The 22,466-nt window shown below is 45.1% G+C and overlaps 1 protein-coding gene across 3 annotated transcripts in view; it reads left to right on the top strand.

The window, feature by feature from the left end:
- The first annotated feature begins 309 nt into the window (after positions 1-309).
- The window catches only part of MDGA1 (MAM domain containing glycosylphosphatidylinositol anchor 1), a 182,521-nt gene continuing 160,364 nt past the window's right edge, over positions 310-22,466 (top strand). For all 3 annotated transcript variants that reach the window (XR_012715302.1, XM_075267338.1, XM_075267337.1), the window contains exon 1: positions 310-537. Coding sequence is in view for 2 of the 3 variants with exons in the window: in XM_075267338.1 (XP_075123439.1) it covers positions 468-537 (70 nt within the window). In the remaining variant the exon portion in view is untranslated. The remainder of the gene's footprint in view (positions 538-22,466) is intronic.

Raw genomic sequence — 22,466 nt, 5'->3', positions numbered from 1 at the left:
CTGCGGGACTGCACATGCTTAACCCCTGCGGCTCCAGGGAGTGCACACGAGAGCCCCTGGTCACTGTGATTAACCCCTGCAGCCCCGCACTGTACGGGATTTAACCACTGTAGTCCCGGCCGCTGGACTGTCCTGTGTCGGAGTCGGCAGAGTGGAGCCGCTGGTTGATGCCCGGGTGCGGGGAGTAGTCGGGTCGGCTCCTCGGGGTCCTGGATGCCTGAGCGGCTGCGGGGAGCTGCGGACACTTGTTGCTGCAGGATCGTAGAGCTCCGGGGATCTGCTGTGAGGATCTAGGAGGGGGCACAGTGCCAGGGTGGGGGGCACTGGGCTGCACTTTGTCGGAGTTGATGGATGTGCTGGCGGCTCGGAGCGGTGGAGGCTGCTGAGACTCCGGGAGAGCCTGGGATTCCTGCACTGAGCCCGGGCAGGGCGGGCTGGATGCTGCGGGGCTCTGTGGCCGCTCAATCATGGAGATATTGTGGCTGCTGCTGCTGCTGACTCTGCTGCCCGGACCCGGCAAGGGACAAGGCGCGTACGGTAAGCAGCGGGGCTGGAGAGTGGAGTGTGCCCGGGCAGAGCGGAGAGGTCGGGGCTGGAGTGTGCCCGGGCGGAGCGGAGGGTTCGGGGCTGGAGCTGGAGTGTGCCCGGGCAGAGCGGAGGGGTTGGGGCTGGAGAGTGCCCGGGCAGAGCTGAGGGGTCGGGGCTGGAGTATGGAGTGTGCCCGGGCAGAGCTGAGGGGTCGGGGCTGGAGTATGGAGTGTGCCCGGGCAGAGATCATGGTCTGGGGTCTGCACTGGAACATGCCCGGGGAGAGTGCTGGCATCAGGGCAGGGTGATGTAGTCGGGGTCGGGGGTTCTGCAGCTGGGTGACTGATCAATACAATCCCATAGCTGCTCCTGGCACTTTCTCTCCTTTCGCCCTCACCCACTGTCTGGTGCACCTCACTAAACCCCCAGAAGACCCCACAATATAAACCCTTGAACCAGGTGCCCACATACCCATGTCAGGGGGCACCCACCCCTCTATCAGTGCATGATTTTCTATGGTACTCCTTACTTGGTGCCCCCTGCCTTTACACCTCCTAAAAAGCCCCACATATGACCTGCACCTATAGACCTCCATCTCCAGCCTAGAGGCCCCTACAATCTATAGGGGTTATTATAAGGCCTTGTTATTACAACTATAGCACACCGCACCCCTTAAACCTCCCTTACCCCCCTACCTCCTCCTCAGCCCCCAATCTCCAACTGACAGCCTTCACTCCACAACTTAGTGCCAGCTCACATTGTGCCAGTATGTGCCAAGCTAATGTCCCCCGAGGTCTGGTGCTTTCTGCCATCTCAGCTCTGATAGTGCTGAAACTCCATTCCCGGACCCCCCCCCCCCCCCCCAATTTACTTGTACATCAGTTATGAACTCCATGCATACCTGATCCCCCTAATTTCTGATCTCTGTGCACCCCCATACCTGCGGTCCCCCACTCCTTTCCTACCTGTGATGATGGGGAGCTATATGCTTTGTGAACCCCGACTGTCAGATGATCCACACACTAGAGTTGTATACTGTACACCTCCATTCATCCTGTGCTGTACTCTACAATATACGGCGCTGGGCTGTCCACCATATACCTGTCCAGGTAGAGGATCTGAGCTGTAATAAAGTATAATCTACACTACTGCGCTATACTATAGTCTCTGCTCACACTATTTTTTAAGTGTTGTAGTATACCATAGCTATATCTATAGTGTACTATATCCCCCCTCACCTCTATACTATATACAGGATGGTATACACTCTGCTCTTCTATTCCTTATATTGTAGAGGAGCAGGACTAATATAGTCTGTCTATAGTGCTGCCATATACTATACTCTCTGCTGTAATAGATTACACTATATAATGGTCTGGATCGTATGTTATATATGTCATTACAGGACATCTGGTGATAGTTGTGAAGATGATCTGTAACAATCTAGAATTTATGATACTGCATTATACTATAGTCTCCTTACATATTGCACTATACTCCCCCCACCCCATAATGTCTTCACTACTTTATAGTGCACATCAGTACTTGGAGCAGGAGACAGATCAGGAGCTGTACTGTAATAAACTATAATGTACAGTACAACAATCCTACTCAATGCTATAGTCTCCATACATATGGTACTATACTCTCCACCTTATACTGTCTGCACTGCTATATATTGTACGTCAGTCCACGGAGCAGGAGTCAGTATAGGAGCTGTACTGTAATAACCTATAATGTACAGTATAATAATGCTACGGTCTGCAGTGTAATATACGGTCCATGAGTGTGTTCTGTACATTACTATGTCATACCATACTTCAATGTAATAAATTATAATCTACAGTATAATACTCTTACACCACTATAATAATGCTGAGCTATAATTCATCCCGTAGTGTTCATGATGTGGTGGTATAGCGGGAGGAGCGTGCCGTAGTATAGTATATACAGAATAATAAAGTATATATCATATAATGTTCTACATCCTTGTCTCCAGTATATTAATACAAGAGTAGTGTACCGTACCCTGAATCTCTGTTATATGATACACTACAGTGTGCAGAAAGTGAGAGAGGTGGCGGTGTAATACCCTATAATCTACAGTATAATAATCCAGCCTATAATATACCAGTTACTGTAATACTATGGTAACATCTATTACTGTCCTGTAATACACTATAATCTACAGTATAATAATCCAGCCTATAATATAACTGTCTCTATAATACTGTGATAACATATCCCTTACTGTACTGTAATACATTATAATCTACAGTATAATAATCCAGACCATAATCTATAAACTCACTTGTGTAATGATATTGTACTCTATACCACACTATATACTGTCCTATACTACCCCAGGATTCTATAAATATATATGTGTGTGTGTGTGTGTGCAAATAGTAATACTATACTAATCTATAGTCACCTGTGTAATGATATTCGACTCTATACTAAACTACACCCTACCCTAGAAATATATGTATATATATATATATATATATATATATATATATATTATATAGGTACTGTAGAGTATAGTATTACTACACCTATAGTCACCTGTATAATGATGTACTATTCTATACTTACTATATACCCCACTGTAGGTTAGAGCAGGGGGCATACATGGGTCATCTTTCCGTCCATACGGACATGCAGTGCACAGTATGTAATATGTACAGTATGGGCAGATAGCGCCACCTGTGAGTGTGACAGACATGACATTGTCTTCAGGGATGACATACCGCACTATACTGCCGCGCTGGATTTGTCTGCTGACACCGCACATGGATATATCACATTGTCCTATCTGTGGTGTTACATAGGACTGCAGGTAAAGTCATTACAAGAGTACAATGACATGTCCAGCTCTGCTACATCGGTAGAGTCTACAGTCTGTATTGTCCATTGCTCTGTTCATGATTTGTTTAGGGGGTACACCATATCGTACCCCTTGCCTGTTTTGGAGACCCCCTGTATCACCTCCACTTGTGCTAATATGAGGACCAGCACCACATCTGTCACTAGTTTAAGTCTGATATTACAGCTGACCCACATTGACTGAAATACTGCTAAAGTGCAATACCAGGCACTGCCTATAGACAGGTGTGGCACTCTTTTCAGAAGAAAGCAGCCATGTTTTTCTAATCCTTGACAACCCTGTGAAAGAGGTGCAGTCTGGACAGAACTGACCTGTCCACCAGGTGTCAGAGCTGCAAAATCATCAGTGTGGGTGAGTGTGGGTGTCGGGAATGGGGGGAGAGCTGGCAGGTTAAGGACATGGAGCTTGTGATGCATCAGGTGACATCAAATCGAACAAGCTTTATTGGCACGTCCAAATAGATATTTGGCACTGCCAAAGCTAGTAAAGTGGGGGGGAGTTGAGGTCGGGGGTGTGAGTGGTGAGTATTGGGGGGGTTGATTTGGGGTATAACAGTCCGTGGAGTCTCATCTTCCTCTTGTTTGGTGACAGCTGGACACGTATTGGGCAGTGATCTCCACAGTGGCCTCTTCTTCTCCCAGTAGGATGTAGAGTTTCCTCTTCTCGTCTGCAGATATGAAGTCTGGGATGTGGGCAGAGAGTCTTTGGTAGTAGACGGCCCTCACAGCTGAGTATTTGGTGCAGTGTAGCAGGAAATGGGTCTCGTCTTCTAGGGCCCCCTGGTCACAGTGCTGGCACAGTCTGTTCTCCCGTGGCTTGTACGTCTGCCTGTGTCACCCCGTCTCCATCTCCAGGTTGTGGGCGCTCGGTCTGTACCGGCTCAGGGTCTGTCTGTGTTTGGGGTGGCAGATAAAGTGACAGCATCCCGATCTCAATCCCTGGTCAGAGGGAGAATCTTCTTTACAACAGTGACATCTTCAGGCAGACAGAGGAACTACACTCAGAAGTAGAAAATCATATCAGTGAAGAGAAGAAGACCTCCGATTTTCTATAGGTATAAATGAGACTTTGGAGTAGAATATTTCCAGGACCTCTGCTTGCTGTCAGTGAATGTGAACACTCGTCCTGCTCTCAGATGAGGGTTTGTTACAATTGTATCCAGTCTAGACAATGCTCTGTGAGTGTGACAGGAGTCTAGGTCGCTACAATGTATCAGTCTGCAGTATAGACTGACTATATCATCTCGCCATAGGTTATACCACAGGACATACTCAGCTCTGCTATGCTTGCACGCCATTGATACAGAGCAGACAAGTATAAGTAGTAAACCTAATACCCCAGCGATATTGTCAGCGTTAGATCTGTGTACTGTGACGCGGCTTCTGCATTGGCTGTGGCGATGACTTCTACTTACATGGGACTGCAGGATCCATCCCTCCTTATTTAATAGGATCCAGTAAGAGAGAAATTCCCAGAAAGCAGCGGAGTCACCAACAAGGGCTGGAAGCAGGACGGAGCAGGGAATTCTGGGGGTGGAGGACAATGGGGGCTTGTTGTGAGCTGCGAGGAGATGGATCCTCAGCCGGACACAGTGACCACCCAGGATCAGAGGGACATTAAATGGCCATTGTGCGGTGCTCCCCCTGACCCAAACCGGGTCATCTCGTAAATCTCTGTCGTAACCCCGACGTGCACAGTGGGAGTGAATTGTTTCATTCATCTACAGGTCATCCTGTGCCCAAGAGCTGGCACTCTCATGTACCACGACAGGCGGAGTATACAGAGGAATTCTAGTAAGCAATGCAATGTTATCTCACTGTAACCAGAGACCCTTTATATTACTCGCTCCATAAGGGGCCCCCACAAGGCATAGCTAAGAAGCCCCAGCCCTAAATATTCTGAACAGAGCCTGTATATACTGATCTACCCCGAAATATACTGAACCGAGCCTGTATGTACTGATCTTCACCTAAATATACTAAACCAAACCTGTATATACTGATCTACACCTAAATATACTGACCAGAGCCTGTATATACAGATCTACCCCGAAATTTACTGAACCGAGCCTGTATGTACTGATCTTCAACCAAATATACTAAACCAAACCTGTATATACTGATCTACCCCGAAATATACTGAACCGAGCCTGTATGTACTGATCTTCAACCAAATATACTAAACCAAACCTGTATATACTGATCTATCCCGAAATATACTGACTAGAGCCTGTATATACTGATCTACCCTGAAATATACTGACCAGAGCCGGAATATACTAATCTACCCCTAAATACATTGACCCAAACCTAAATATATTGATCTACCCTAAATACACTGAACCGAGCCTGAATATACTGATCTACCCCTGAATATTCTGACCTGCCCCTGAATACACTGACCTTCCCCCGAGTATATATTGACCAGAGTCGGAATATACTGATCTACCCCAAAATATTCTGACCCAAACCTAAATATACAGATCTACCCTAAATACACTGAACGGAGCCTGAATATACTGATCTACCCCTGAATACTCTGACCTGCCCATGAGTACACTGACCTGTCTCTGAATTCACTGACCTGCCCCTGATTACTCTGACCTGTCCCTGAATACACTGAGCTGCCTCTGAATACACTGATCAGCCCCTGAATACACTAACCTGTCCCAGAGTACACTGACCTGCCCTTGAATACACTGACCTGCCCCTGAATACACTGACTTGCCCCTGAATACACTAACCTGTCCCTGAATACACTGACCTGCCCCTGAATACACTGACCTGCCTCTGAATACACTGATCAGCCCCTGAATACACTGTCCTGTCCCAGAGTACACTGACCTGCCCCTGAATACACTGACCTGCCCCTGAATACACTGACCTGCCCCTGAATACACTGACCTGCCGCTGAATACACTGACCTGTCCCTGAATACACTGACCTGCCCCTAAATACACTGACCTGCACCCAGAATACACTGACCTGTCCTTGAATACACTGACCTGCCTCTAAATACACTGACCTGCCCCCGAGTACACTGACCAGTCCCTGAATACACTGACCCGCCCCTGAATACACTGGCCTTCCCTCGAGTACACTAACCTGCCCCTGAATACACTGAACTGCCTTTGCATACACTGATCTACCCCTGAATACTCTGACCTGTCCCGAGTACACTGACCAGTTCCTGAATGCACTGACCTCTCCCTGAATTCATTGACCCGCCCCTGATTACTCCCTGCACCTGAATACACTGACCTGCCCCAGAGTACACTGACCTGCCCCTGAATACACTGACCTGCCCCTGAATACACTGACCTGCCCCTGAATACACTGACCTGCCCCTGAATACACTGACCTGCCCCAGAATACAATGACCTGCCCCTGAATACACTGTCCTGCCGCTGAATACTCTAACCTGCCCCTGAATACACTAACCTGCCCCTGAATACACTAACCTGCCCCTGAATACACTGACCTGCCCCTGAATACACTGACCTGCCCCAGAATACAATGACCTGCCCCTGAATACACTGTCCTGCCGCTGAATACTCTAACCTGCCCCTGAATACACTAACCTGCCCCTGAATACACTGACCTGCTCCCGAGTACACTGACCTGCCCCTGAATACACTGACCTGCCCCAGAATACAATGACCTGCCCCTGAATACACTGTCCTGCCGCTGAATACTCTAACCTGCCCCTGAATACACTAACCTGCCCCTGAATACACTGACCTGCTCCCGAGTACACTGACCTGCCCCTGAATACACTGACCTGCCCCTGAATACACTGACCTGCCCCTGAATACACTGACCTGCCCCAGAATACACTGACCCGCCCCTGAATACACTGGCCTTCCCTCGAGTACACTAACCTGCCCCTGAATACACTGAACTGCCTTTGCATACACTGATCTACCCCTGAATACTCTGACCTGTCCCGAGTACACTGACCAGTTCCTGAATGCACTGACCTCTCCCTGAATTCATTGACCCGCCCCTGATTACTCCCTGCACCTGAATACACTGACCTGCCCCAGAGTACACTGACCTGCCCCTGAATACACTAACCTGCCCCTGAATACATTAACCTGCCCCCGACTACACTGACCTGCCCCTGAATACACTGTCCTGCCGCTGAATACTCTAACCTGCCCCTGAATACACTAACCTGCCCCTGAATACACTAACCTGCCCCTGAATACACTAACCTGCCCCTGAATACACTAACCTGCCCCTGAATACATTAACCTGCCCCCGACTACACTGCCCTGCCCTGTGTGATACATTAAACATAGAGCTGGGCGGGGCCTTATATGTTACATTATATAGAGAGCTGGGCGGGGCCTAGTGTATTACATTATATATAGAGCTGGGCGGGGCCTTGTGTTGCATTATATATAGAGCTGGGCGGGGCCTTGTGTTGCATTATATATAGAGCTGGGCGGGGCCTTGTGTTGCATTATATATAGAGCAGGGCGGGGCCTAGTGTGTTACATTATATACAGCCTCTTATATTTGCCATTATCTGCTGGTCCATTATTGAGGAGTCAGATACCGCAGCTCCTAGGTGGCAACTTCAAAGCCTGAGCCACCATATATATTTCATACGTCCTTCATCTATTGCGGCGCCTGGATGAGCCTATTAATGGAGTTGTCAGGAACGCTCCATTGTATGCAGTGACATAGAAGAGCTTAATATATTCACCGGTGGGAGAAGACGGAGAGGCCTTGGTTGTCAGCGACGCAAAGAGTCGCCGCAGTACCCACCGCCGTGTCCGTGTATGCCCAATATAATACGACATCAGAACTACTGAACTGAAGCATGGCATCCCCCCCCCAAACATGTCCAAGACTGAAAACATGAATTTTATTATACTGTATACTCCAGTCACATCCAGAGCTGCATTCACACTAGTTTCCAGCTAGCTCTCGTGTTCATTGCCCCATGCCGAATAAGTAATACATAAGTAATACATTGCCCGATAAGTAATATATATCCATGATGAAATGACCCCACCCCCATCTCTATAAGATCTGCACAGCACATTATGACATCACAAGGCCTGTGCTGAAATAATGGGGGCAGCTTTGGAGGTGATTGGAGACACCTTGTACATGTAATAATATGATGAGGAGACTAATAATATGTTCTATTTATATAGCGCCAACATATACCGCAGCACTTCATAAGCCGTAGACAAGATGAGAAATTACAGAGGAATAAATCAATTCGCACATAGCAGTGAGTGTATATACTGACCGTACCCATAGTATATAGCAAGGACATAAACTCTACTCTGAAATACTCTGTACTGCAGGGACCCTGCTCCTCCGCTATGTAACTCTCACCCTGTGACCTCCTCTATAAGATCAGCACACTCCTCTCCTGAAATACTCTGTACTGCTGGGACCCTGCTTCTCCTACTATGTAACTCTCGCCCTGTGACCTCCTCTATAAGATCAGCACACTCCTCTCCTGAAATACTCTGTACTGCTGGGACCCTGCTTCTCCTACTATGTAACTCTCGCCCTGTGACCTCCTCTATAAGATCAGCACACCTCTCTCCTGAAATACTCTGTGTTGCTGGGAGCCCTGCTCCTCCTACTATGTAACTCTCACCATGTGACCTCCTCTATAAGATCAGCACTCTCCTCTCCTGAAACACTCTGTGTTGCTGGGGACCCTGATTCCTCCCACTATGTAACTCTCACCCTGTGACCTCCTCTCCTGAAGTCCTCTGTGCTGCTGTGAGTAGTAGGTTATATTTCTCTACTTTCTCGGGGCGCTATTATATGAAGGCGCTGATCTCTAATAAGAACATTTATTTATAACGCGTAATCTCCTCTCTTATTATTTACAGCCCGCGAGCCGCCGCTCCCCGCGAGGGGGATTAATATAGAATAAATGGATTCTTTTCAGCCTTCATTTTACTTCTAAATTCTGGAATCATAAACACAAAGCTTTACAGATGCAAATTCATTGTGTTCTATTACCCGTAGAGATTGGCGCTGAGACGGAAAGCGCTACGTACGGAGCCGCTGTATCTGATACCGCTGTCGCCGCTGATCCCGCCGCTGATCTTCTCTCCATTTACTGTGTAATCGATTACACAATCACCTTTACGGCTGATGTTTGGCGCCATATTTTACAGCCGCTTCTATGTGTAATAACTTATTGGTGCCGTGATACAAAAAAGCTGATTAAAAACATTCAGCATTTGTTACAATGTATCAGATTCCTTCGACTACATGGGGGGGGGGGAGAGGTGTACGGGAAGGGGTGATTGCATAGCTTTATTTACTCTAGACAAATGGCGTAGTCACTTTCCGTGAACGGGGAGAAAGTAAGCCTGTGATTGGCTCATATAGCTTATACCTGACCTCTATAGGTGGCGCTAGAGAGACCGATTCTTCCTTCTGAAGAGAGAGCTCATTTGCATATTTTCTCCCAGGGTGCATTGCTTTCACCAGCTGCATCTCCCCAAGGAAAACGATATGTTAAAGGAACCTTGTTCTACAGTATGACCTCTTGTGGACTCATATTTGGGTGCATGTCCAATCAGATGCCTCAAACATCAGGTCTCCATAGGGTACGCTTGTGGGTATGCCAGCCAATGCCATCCAATCAGATGACATTATCGAGGCACCAGACACCTCATACCTCAGCAATATTCATGTGAGCTTGTGAGTGAAGGAAGCCTATAGTAGAACCTTCTACAAAGGGTTAACGTGTCACCTTCCCGCTATTTACATGCCTCCATCTTTATGCCGCTCATCTCATGAATATAATGGCTGTAAATATCCCGACGCTGTCACCTAACTTATCTGCTGACATAAATTCCCCTGGCAGACAAGCCGATCGTTTCGGTTTCGCCACATGGTCCTGGCGGCAGATGGGGACTACAGAACCCCAGCGCCAATGATTCTCATAACTGTTCTGTGCGTGGCTCTGCGCCGCCGTTCTCCTGGAAGTTTAGATTTATGGAGAATTACTAGCGACTCTCCTCAGTGCCCGCTACAGCATAAATTACACCCATAAATGCATCCAAGGTAAAAGAAAAAATGGGGCGTGCTCGCCATCCGAAATTTAATATGGAGAAATAATATTGTCCTTCATGATGTACACACAGCCGCTTCTGTTCAGAAGATATCTAAGGGTATGTTCACATGGCGGAATTTTGCGTGTGACCACTTCCATGTGGCTAGCCGTGATGGGATGCCCGTGCAGTGCACCAGCATCCAATCACTATATTCCGCTCCGGAATAGGCCAAAAGAATGGAGGGAGCATCGCGCCGCGGACGCCGTGGCTGAGTCAGCTGTGGAATCTGTGGCAAGATAGGGCAGAAAAAAGAAGCGAGCGGCTCCCATTGAAGTCAGTGGGAGCTGTTTTTGGAGCTGGATTTTGAGGTGGATTCCGTGTCAAAATCCGGTCCAAAAAAACTGTGATCATACCCTTAGAGGCCACAAGTATATAGTCAGGGAGGATGAGCTGTGAGTGCCTTCACATGACAGGAGTCTGTCTAATCATCAGCAGTAACTGTAGTAGGAATCTGTATAATAATCAATAGTAACTTTATTTATGAGACTGTCTAATCATCAGCAGTAACTGTGACTGGAGCCTGTCTAATCATCAGTAACTGACAGGAGCCTGTCTAATCATCAGCAGTAACTGTGACAGGAGTCTGTCTAATCATCAGCAGTAACTGTGATAGGAGTCTGTCTAATCATCAGTAACTGACAGGAGCCTGTCTAATCATCAGCAGTAACTGTGACAGGAGTCTGTCTAATCATCAGCAGTAACTGTGACAGGAGCCTGTCTAATCATCAGCAGTAACTGTAATAGGAGCCTGTCTAATCATCAGCAGTAACTGTAATAGGAGTCTGTCTAATCATCAGCAATAACTGTGATAGGAGGCTGTCTAATCATCAGCAGTAACTGTGACAGGAGCCTGTCTAATCATCAGCAGTAACTGTAATAGGAGCCTGTCTAATCATCAGCAGTAACTGTAATAGGAGTCTGTCTAATCATCAGCAATAACTGTGATAGGAGGCTGTCTAATCATCAGCAGTAACTGTGACAGGAGTCTGTCTAATCATCAGCAGTAACTGTGATAGGAGTCTGTCTAATCATCAGCAGTAACTGTGATAGGAGTCTGTCTAATCATCAGTAACTGATAGGAGTCTGTCTAATCATCAGTAACTGATAGGAGTCTGTCTCAACATCAGCAGTAACTGTGATAGGAGTCTGTCTCATCATCAGCAGTAACTGTAGTAGGAGTCTGTCTAATCATCAGCAGTAACTGTAGTAGGAGTCTGTGTCCCAGTCCATGCAGTTACCTGATACAAGCAGTTCTGGTGGGAATTTTGGAGAGAACAGAAAGGCATGTCATTCCCAGCAGGTCAGAATGAGATCACATGACCCATCGGAAGGTTCCTGAATATTATTATAGTGAAGGACTACCTGGCGATATGTTTACATTGCTATATGTTTTTGCTCTGCTGCGCCCCTGTTTTGCTCTCGGATTGTTCGTCCTTCATATCTTTGACTTTGTGAGTTTATTCTTGAAACTATGTTAGTAAATGATTAATATGCTAATGAGTGTGGCGCCCCCATGTTAATGATGGTGGAGATACGACGTATACCAGGGCTGACCGCTCGACGTGTTTACCGCGCATTACTCCCGCCGTAAGACAGGCTATAAAGGTTGATGAGGTCCCACAAGGGCGAGTGTTAATTACCGCACAATGGCGAGCGATTCTTGTTATCAGATCTTCGGACTGTCGGTGTCATAAACACGGAGACAATGAGATCTGCCACTCGTTGGGAGCTCAGGGGACGCCGCTCGCTTTTTTCTCCTTTGTTTAGGACAGCGAGATGCAGTAAATCTCAGGTTGCGGCATGCAGAGCCCGGTGACTCGGGGTGTAATGAGCCAGGGACGTGCACAGGCACAGAGAGCGATCACAGGAGAGGCCCTAAGGACCGGCCCCCCCCCATGGGAGAAGCAGTACTCACCAGTCACTACTTTATACCATCACTCCTGCCATGATGGACCTAAAGCTCTAAACCTCCTGCTTCATGCATAGAATGCTAAAATAACAGTGTGGACTGACACTGAGGCAGAATCACATCACCGGGACACTGTCAGAAAGTCAAACAACGTCTATAATATTGTATCAACCCAATGAAATATTCTGAAGACAAACCTGCAAATAAAAAAGGCCTCGCCTCTTAGTCTGGACATTCATCCCTCTTCAGCAACTAAGAATCATTCGATGTCCCTGTAAACCATGGGACCAGGGGGGTAACTACCGCCATAGCAGTGGAGGCAGCTGCCACAGGGCCCGGGACATTAGGAGCCCGGTGACAGCAGACCCCCGAGTATAATGATCGGCGGACCGGGAGAGGTAAGGGAACGTAAAAAACACTGTTACTTACCTCTCCACGATCCTGCCAGGACTCCTTCCTACTTGTCTGACGTCTCTGACGGCACATGAACCCGGCCTGCCTCCCGGGTCATGTGACATCCGACGTCATAGAAGAAGGACGGCAGTGGAGAAGACAGCGTAGGAGCCGGGGACAGGTAAGAAACTGTAATTTTTTATGTTTTTATTCCCCCGGGTCTCCGATTATTGTACTCTGGGGTCTGAAAAGACCCCAGAGTATAATAATTGTTTATAGGTGTCCACTATGGGCTATAATACTGTGTGCAGGGGCCACTATGGGGGATAATACTGTGTGCAGGGGCCACTATGGGGTATAATACTGTGTGCAGGGGCCACTATGGGGATAATACTGTGTGCAGAGGCCACTAAAGGACATAATACTGTGTGCAGGGGCCACTATGGGGCATAATACTGTGTGCAGGGGCCACTATGGGGATAATACTGTGTGCAGAGGCCACTAAAGGACATAATACTGTGTGCAGGGGCCACTAAGGGACATAATACTGTGTGCAGGGGCCACTATGGGGGATAATACTGTGTGCAGGGCCCACTATGGGCTATAATACTGTGTGCAGGGGCCACTGTGGGGGATAATACTGTGTGCAGGGACCACTAAGGGACATAATACTGTGTGCAGGGGCCTCTAAGGGACATAATACTGTGTGCAGGGGCCTCTAAGGGACATAATACTGTGTGCAGGGGCCACTATGGGGCATAATACTGTGTGCAGGGGCCACTAAGGGACATAATACTGTGTGCAGGGGCCACTAAGGGACATAATACTGTGTGCAGGGGCCACTATGGGGCATAATACTGTGTGCAGGGGCCACTAAGGGACATAATACTGTGTGCAGGGGCCACTATGGGGGATAATACTGTGTGCAGGGACCATTATGGGGTACAATACTGTGTGCAGGGGCCACTATGGGGATAATACTGTGTGCAGAGGCCACTAAAGGACATAATACTGTGTGCAGGAGCCACTAAGGGACATAATACTGTGTGCAGGGGCCACTATGGGGGATAATACTGTGTGCAGGGACCACTATGGGCTATAATACTGTGTGCAGGGGCCACTGTGGGGGATAATACTGTGTGCAGGGACCACTAAGGGACATAATACTGTGTGCAGGGGCCTCTAAGGGACATAATACTGTGTGCAGGGGCCTCTAAGGGACATAATACTGTGTGCAGGGGCCACTATGGGGCATAATACTGTGTGCAGGGGCCACTAAGGGACATAATACTGTGTGCAGGGGCCACTAAGGGACATAATACTGTGTGCAGGGGCCACTATGGGGCATAATACTGTGTGCAGGGGCCACTAAGGGACATAATACTGTGTGCAGGGGCCACTATGGGGGATAATACTGTGTGCAGGGGCCACTATGGGGGATAATACTGTGTGCAGGGGTCACTATGGGGGATAATACTGTGTGCAGGGGCCACTATGGGGGATAATACTGTGTGCAGGGACCACTATGGGGTACAATACTGTGTGCAGGGGCCACTAATGGACATAATACTGTGTGCAGGGTTTACTAAGGGACATAATAGAGTGCGGAGGAGGGGGTCGGTCGAGGTCTTTGGTGTCGGTTGGGGGGGGGAAGGTCATGTCAAAAGTTTGCCTTGGTGCCCCGCCATTCCTAGTTACGCCACTGCATGGGACCCGGCGAAGAACACAGAATCTGGAGGGGAAGCTTTTCTGCCTTGATTTCTGACACCTTTTACATCCCACTATCCTATTGGCTGAGCATCTCGCAGTAAGTGACATCATCACAGCAGGAGTGATGACATCACTATCCCCAGGGTGACCTTGCTCTTCAGGTTTTTGGTTTAAATCTCTAGAATCTTCCAGATAGGTGAGAGCATACCGGGGGCCTGGGAGTATTTAGGGGCCCACAAGTGTCTCATGATCCTTGAACTCTCCTTCTCCTAGTGAGGAACCCTCAGCATAAAGTCTCAGATAAGGAGATAGTGGCCATTATACTGTATGGAGGTGACAACCCCCATAAAGTCCATTACACCGCACATCCTTCCTGCGATATGTTACTTTCTGCTAGGAGTCAACATCCATCAGCCGGGTGTCACCGACCCTCCCACTCCCTGCTAATTCCCTGGGAAACTCTCCAGGAAACATTAATACCCTGTCCGATCGCCCGGCGTAGGGGTTATGGTTTTAATCAGGAACAAAATGCTCCCCCATATTAATACATCAGACTGGCGGCATCATTTACTGACATCCTGCCCAGAGCCCGCTGATAGGAAATGTAATATACGCTGAGCGACAACTCCCCCCACCACCACAGCACCAATGGATACGACAAAGAAAACCGCCAAACCCCAGAACGAGGTCATTATTATCACAGTAACTCATCCTGCAATAGAAAATAACAAGTCAGAAATGTAACAAGTGAAGGATCCAGAACAGTATTCTAATCTATAGGCAGTAGTATTATAGTAGTTATATTCTTGTACATAGGAGCAGTATTATAGTAGTTATATTCTTGTACATAGGAATAGTATTATAGTAGTTATATTCTTGTACATAGGAGCAGTATTATAGTAGTTATATTCTTGTACATAGGAGCAGTATTATAGTAGTTATATTCTTGTACATAGGGGGCAGTATTATAGTAGTTATATTCTTGTACATAGTAGCAGTATTATAGTAGTTATATTCTTGTACATAGGAGTAGTATTATAGTAGTTATATTCTTGTACATAGGAGCAGTATTATAGTAGTTATATTCTTGTACATTGGAGTAGTATTATAGTAGTTATATTCTTGTACATAGGAGGTAGTATTATAGTAGTTATATTCTTGTACATAGGGGGCAGTATTATAGTAGTTATATTCTTGTACATAGGGAGCAGTGTTATAGTAGTTATATTCTTGTACATAGGAGTAGTATTATAGTAGTTATATTCTTGTACATAGGGGGCAGGATTATAGTAGTTATATTCTTGTACATAGGGGGCAGTATTATAGTAGTTATATTCTTGTACATAGGAGCAGTATTATAGTAGTTATATTCTTGTACATAGGGGGCAGTATTATAGTAGTTATATTCTTGTACATAAGAGCAGTATTATAGTAGTTATATTCTTGTACATAGGAGCAGTATTATAGTAGTTATATTCTTGTACATTGGAGTAGTATTATAGTAGTTATATTCTTGTACATAGGAGGTAGTATTATAGTAGTTATATTCTTATACATAGGAGTAGTATTATAGTAGTTATATTCTTGTACACAGGAGCAGTATTATAGTAGTTATATTCTTGTACATAGGAGCAGTATTATAGTAGTTATATTCTTGTACATAGGAGCAGTATTATAGTAGTTATATTCTTGTACATAGGAGAAGTATTATAGTAGTTATATTCTTGTACATAGGAGCAGTATTATAGTAGTTATATTCTTGTACATAGGAGGTAGTATTATAGTAGTTATATTCTTGTACATAGGGGGCAGTATTATAGTAGTTATATTCTTGTACATAGGAGCAGTATTATAGTAGTTATATTCTTGTACATAGGGGGCAGTATTATAGTAGTTATATTCTTGTACATAAGAGCAGTATTATAGTAGTTATATTCTTGTACATAGGAGCAGTATTATAGTAGTTATATTCTTGTACATTGGAGTAGTATTATAGTAGTTATATTCTTGTACATAGGAGGTAGTATTATAGTAGTTATATTCTTATACATAGGAGTAGTATTATAGTAGTTATATTCTTGTACACAGGAGCAGTATTATAGTAGTTATATTCTTGTACATAGGAGCAGTATTATAGTAGTTATATTCTTGTACATAGGAGCAGTATTATAGTAGTTATATTCTTGTACATAGGAGAAGTATTATAGTAGTTATATTCTTGTACATAGGAGCAGTATTATAGTAGTTATATTCTTGTACATAGGAGCAGTATTATAGTAGTTATATTCTTGTACATAGGGAGCAGTGTTATAGTAGTTATATTCTTGTACATAGGAGCAGTATTATAGTAGTTATATTCTTGTACATAGGAGCAGTATTATAGTAGTTATATTCTTGTACATAGGAGGTAGTATTATAGTAGTTATATTCTTGTACATAGGGGGCAGGATTATAGTAGTTATATTCTTGTACATAGGGGGCAGTATTATAGTAGTTATATTCTTGTACATAGGAAGCAGTGTTATAGTAGTTATATTCTTGTACATAGGAGTAGTATTATAGTAGTTATATTCCTGTACATAGGAGCAGTATTATAGTAGTTATATTCTTGTACATAGGAGCAGTATTATACTATTACTTGTGAATGTGGACCATTGAGTATTATTGAAGTGATGGTGTATAAGTGTTATAATAAAGCTCAGTGTATCATATAGTGATATAGTTAATATTGGTGTGTGCAGTTCTCACATAAGGTTGTTGTGACTAACATGATGTGGCTGACAGCTGTGATTCAGTAATTGTATACACTTTTATCAGGTGTTGGTTAGTTACTGTTCAGACATCACTCTATACACCCTGTTTTTCAGGAGGACTGAGGTTTCTCTGCACTTCTCCTGCTGTGCTGGATTCATCTAAGCATGGTTATCTGACAGAGATCACGAGTGTGCTCGGTGCGGCGTGCTGTCACTGCAGAGACTGTGCTTAGACCCTGAAGTAGAACATTACACGCAAAATGTCAATTTATCAAGGTGCGAAAATTCACAGCAGAGTCCGTTCATGTATCTACTGTCCAGTCATTCTGTCATCTATCTATCTATCTCCTATCTATCTATCTATCTATCTATCTATCTATCTATCTATCTATCTCCTATCTATCTATCTATCTATCTATCTATCTATCTATCTATCTATCATCTATCTATCTATCATCTATCTATCTATCTATCTCCTATCTATCTATCTATCTATCTATCTATCTATCTATCTATCTAGCTATCTAGCTATCTATCTATCTCCTATCTATCTATCTATCTATCTATCTATCTATCTATCATCTATCTATCTATCTATCTATCTATCATCTATCTATCTATCTATCTATCTATCTATCTATCTATCTATCTTTCATTCTATCTAAATGTCCAAACAAAAACAGCACTAGAATGAGTAGGGTGTCAACCCCAAGATTCAAGGAAGTCCCAATATGCAAAAGAGCAAAAATAGTCGGTACTCCGCAGAGAATAGTGAAAATTCTGGATTTATTGCCCAATACAAATATGTAACATTTCATCTCAGGACAAATGACCCTAATAATAAGTAAATAGAGATGAAGTGAAAGGGTCATAACAAGCGCACAGAGTAGATCACCTAAAGGGATCCAGAGGAGCGTCACTATAGATTCCATGTATTACCATGCCGGTCATGTGACGACTTGTGCATACACATTAGTGCGAGTGATACTGATAGTGACTGGTACAGGAAACACTTGTGAGATCTTAGACACAAAACACTATGTTATGTAACACCTTGCCATAATAACCTGTAGTCTGTATATATATATATATATATATATATATATATATATATATATAGCACATAACCCATGACCTGCGACTGAGACCAAGCTTTCTGACACTGGGCAGCACATTTCTCTCTAGAATCCCTTGATAGTCTTGAGATTTCATTGTACCCTGCACCGATTCAAGACACCCTGTGCCAGATACAGCAGAGCAGCCCCAGAACATAACAGAGCCTCCTCCATGTGTCACAGTAGGGACAGGGTTCTTTACAAGATGCTTCATTTTTCCATCTGTGAATATAGAGCTGATGTGCCTTGCCAAACAGTTCAATTTTCGTCTCATTTGTCTATAGGACATTCTCCCAGAAGTTTTGTGGCTTCAACAAGTAGTTTGGTTATTACTTTTGTCAGATTTAAGTTATTTCTGTGACCATTGTGAGTTTTTCTTTCAATGAACGAGGGGACCAACAATTTTGTCCACGTGTTTATATATATTTGTATCTGCACAACATTCACTGCCTGATAAAAGTTCCAATGTCCTGAGATGACACATTACATATTTGTATATTTGTTACATATTTGCATTATTTCTGGCCTGTGACTGGGCCATACTAACCCCGGAATATTCTGTGATCTAAACCATTCACTGGGGCTCGGGCTGGAGGTTTCGGGTCATTGCTGGAATCTCCTTCCCAGTCTCAAGCCTTTTGCAGCCTCCAGTCTCAGGTTTTCTTCCAGGATTGTCCTGTATTTCGCTCCATCCATCTTCCCATCACCTCTGAGCAGCTTCCCTTTCCCTGCTGCCCCCCTCCCCCATCATGATGCTGCCCCCTATGTGTCACAGTGGGGATGACGGGGTGGGTTACTTTTCCACCACACATAATCCTTTGTATTTAGGCCATAAAGTTCCCCTTTGGTCTCCTCTCACCTTCTTCCACATGTTTGCCGTCCTCTCTATGTCTTGTGGCGATAAACTGCCGACGCCACTTCTTATGTCTTTCTTACAACAATGGTTTCTTCTTGCCGCTCTTCCATATATATTGGCAGATTTGTGGGGTGCTCAGTGACTTCTAGTTGTCCTGTGGACAGATTCTCCTGTACCTGAGGATTTCTGCAGCTCCTCCACACTGACCATGGGCCTCTTGGCTGCTTCTCTGATCAGCGCTCTCCTTACTCAGTGATCTAGTAGTTTACGTGGACGCCATGTCTTGGTAGGTTTGCAGTTGTAGTATACTTTTCTCAATTTTTGGAGGATGGATTGAACAAGGCTCCTTGGGATGCTCAAACCTTGAGATATGTTTTTACAACCTAACCCTGCTTTACACTTCTGCGCAACTTTACCTCTGAGCTGTCTGGCGAGTTCCTTGGTCTTCATGATGCTGTTTGTTCACTAGTGTTCTCTAACAAACCACTGAGGCCTTCACAGAACCTTTACCACAGGCCTTCATATATATATACTGAGACTACATCACATACAGCCGAACTCTATTAACTTTCAATGACTTCTGAAGACGATTGTGTGTACTGGATTGTATTTAAGGAATCAGAGTACAGGGGGCTGAAGACTTTTGCACGTCAGACTTGTCAGATGTTTATTGGGTTATATTTGTGATAACCTTGTATCATTTTCCTTCCACTTCACAACTATCTGATACTTTGTGTTGTTATCACTGAAAATCTAAAGAAAATACATTTACGTTTGTGGTTGTGACAAAATGTGGCAAAGGTCAAGCGGTGTGAAGACTTCTGCAAGCCTATCTATCTATCTATCTATCTATCTATCTATCTATCTATCTATCTATCATCTGTCTATCTATCTATCTATCTATCTATCTATCTATCTATCTATCTATCATCTGTCTATCTATCACATATCTATCTATCTATCTATCTATCTACTTATCTATCTATGTCACTATGATTTTTTGGTGAAGCATCACATATATGAAGTTCTATCAGGATGTGAATGATGATATGGGTGATGATGAGGATGATGAAGATGATGAGTATGAATGGTCTATGATTTTTGGCCTCATGAGAGAAGTTCCTCAATGGCAGATAGATAAGAATGAATGGTCATAGCGGTGGCTTCCTCCTGAGGACAGTCCTGGTCACAGTTACCTGTCCTGGTCTCTGAGCCGAGCTTTGTACAGGGTGACTGCCAGCACAGAGCTTGTACAGGGCAGGAAATGAAACAGAAAATTATCAGAATATTCTAGAACTTTCCTGTCCCTAATAGATGACGGTTCAGGGAACTTCTGAGCTTACGGTTTGTGTGTACAGCGCTCTAGATGGTGTCCTGGACTAGCTACAATGGACTGGCAGCGGATCTGGCGTCCTGGGCTCTAGATCCAGTCTGTGACCCCAAGGTCTGGTTATTGGACAGACACCAGATGGTCAGCGCTGACCCCACTCCTGATTGGGGGGTGTATTTACTTTTGGACTTGTCGGCTTGTGTTGTTTTAATATAGCGGCGGCGAGCGAGCGGATAACGCCATAACATCTAATCATGTTTTTATGGTGGAAATACAAGTTTAGGGGATTACGGCGTAATTCAGCTGAGCTCCCTGAAGAATGGCGATTGCCGCTCGCTTTAAGGGGATTTTCTGTCGGGGATTATTCTTTGGGCTTTGAACCTGTGGAGAATTGTCTGTGTTATTGGATTCCAGGTTCCTGAGCGGATACTCGGGGGGATTGTTCTACACAGATCACCTGTAAACCACTGACAGTGCCAGAGAGTGGCGCCTGATTAACCCCTTGTGCGCTGATGGCGGCGAGGGGCTCGGGCTTAGACCTATTATTTCGGGGGGTAAAACCTACAAGTAACAGTGAGCAGGCTTGGATATCCTTTCCTGATCTCATTATGTAAAGTTATTGAAAATACTCCACTCACATCCAGAGCTGCATTCACAATTCTAATAGTTCTAACAATCAAATCCAGAGTGCCAGTCCCACCTGGAGCTGCATTCACAATTCTAGCACCTCACTCACATCCAGAGCTGCATCCACAATTCTGGAACTCCAGTCTAATGCAGAGTGCATTCACAATTCTAGCACCTTACTCACATCCAGAGCTGCATCCACAATTCTATTATGCTAGTCTCATTCATAGCGGCGCTTGCCCTATTTACATTCAGAGCTGCACTGACGATTTTAATATTGTACTCACATCCAGAGCTGCATTCACAGTTATTATACTCCACTCACATCCAGAGCTGCATACACAATTCTGGAAGTTCAATCTAATCCAGAGCTGCATTCACAGTTATTATACTCCACTCCCATCCAGAGCTGCATGCACAATTCTGGAACTTCAGTTTAATCCAGGGCTACATTCACAGTTATATCACTCCACTCACATCCAGAGCTGCATCCACAATTCTGGAAGTTCAATCTAATCCAGAGCCGCATTCACAATTCTAGCACCTTACTCACATCCAGAGCTGCATCCACAATTCTATTATGCTAGTCCCATTCAGAGCTGCGCTCGCCCTATTTACATCCAGAGCTGCACTCATGATTTTAATATTCTACTCACATCCAGAGCTGCATTCCCAGTTATTATACTCCACTCCCATCCAGAGCTGCATGCAGAATTCTACTATTCTATTAACTACTACTAGTGTATCTGGGCATGCTGGAAGTTGTAGTCCCCCAATAGCTGGAACCCTACTCTATACAGACTACGGACACCCCAGAAATTGCTTCTGGATGCGACCCTGAACTGTGATGTTCGGCAGAATATCCTATTACTCTGAACATGTCCATAAAAGTGTCCGGGATGCAGAATATTCTATTAGGACGTCTTGTGGCTGTAAAATGTGTTTTGTGCCCTTTTTATTGCTCATTTTCGGCAGCTCTTTTTGTGCAGAATTTGACGGCTTAATAAACGCTCGGCGCTCCGTCTGCCAGAACCTTCCGCAAGTCATTAAAGGGGAAATCCGCTGTCATAAAATATACATAGACTGCCAAATATGAAAGCACATTAGAGAGGTGCAGAGCCCCCCCTCCTCAGACCCTGGTGGTACAGGCTGCCCAGTAGGGTCCGTTGTGCTGATGTAATACCAGATACTCCCTGTATCCCAGCTAATGTAGTTCCGATTCTTCTGGGCCCATCTGGGGTCTTCAT

This window comes from Leptodactylus fuscus, chromosome 3, assembly GCF_031893055.1.
Source record: "Leptodactylus fuscus isolate aLepFus1 chromosome 3, aLepFus1.hap2, whole genome shotgun sequence".
NCBI lineage: Eukaryota > Metazoa > Chordata > Amphibia > Anura > Leptodactylidae > Leptodactylus > Leptodactylus fuscus.
The sequence above is the reverse complement of the archived record's forward strand: the minus strand, read 5'-3'. Positions and strand labels throughout refer to the sequence as shown.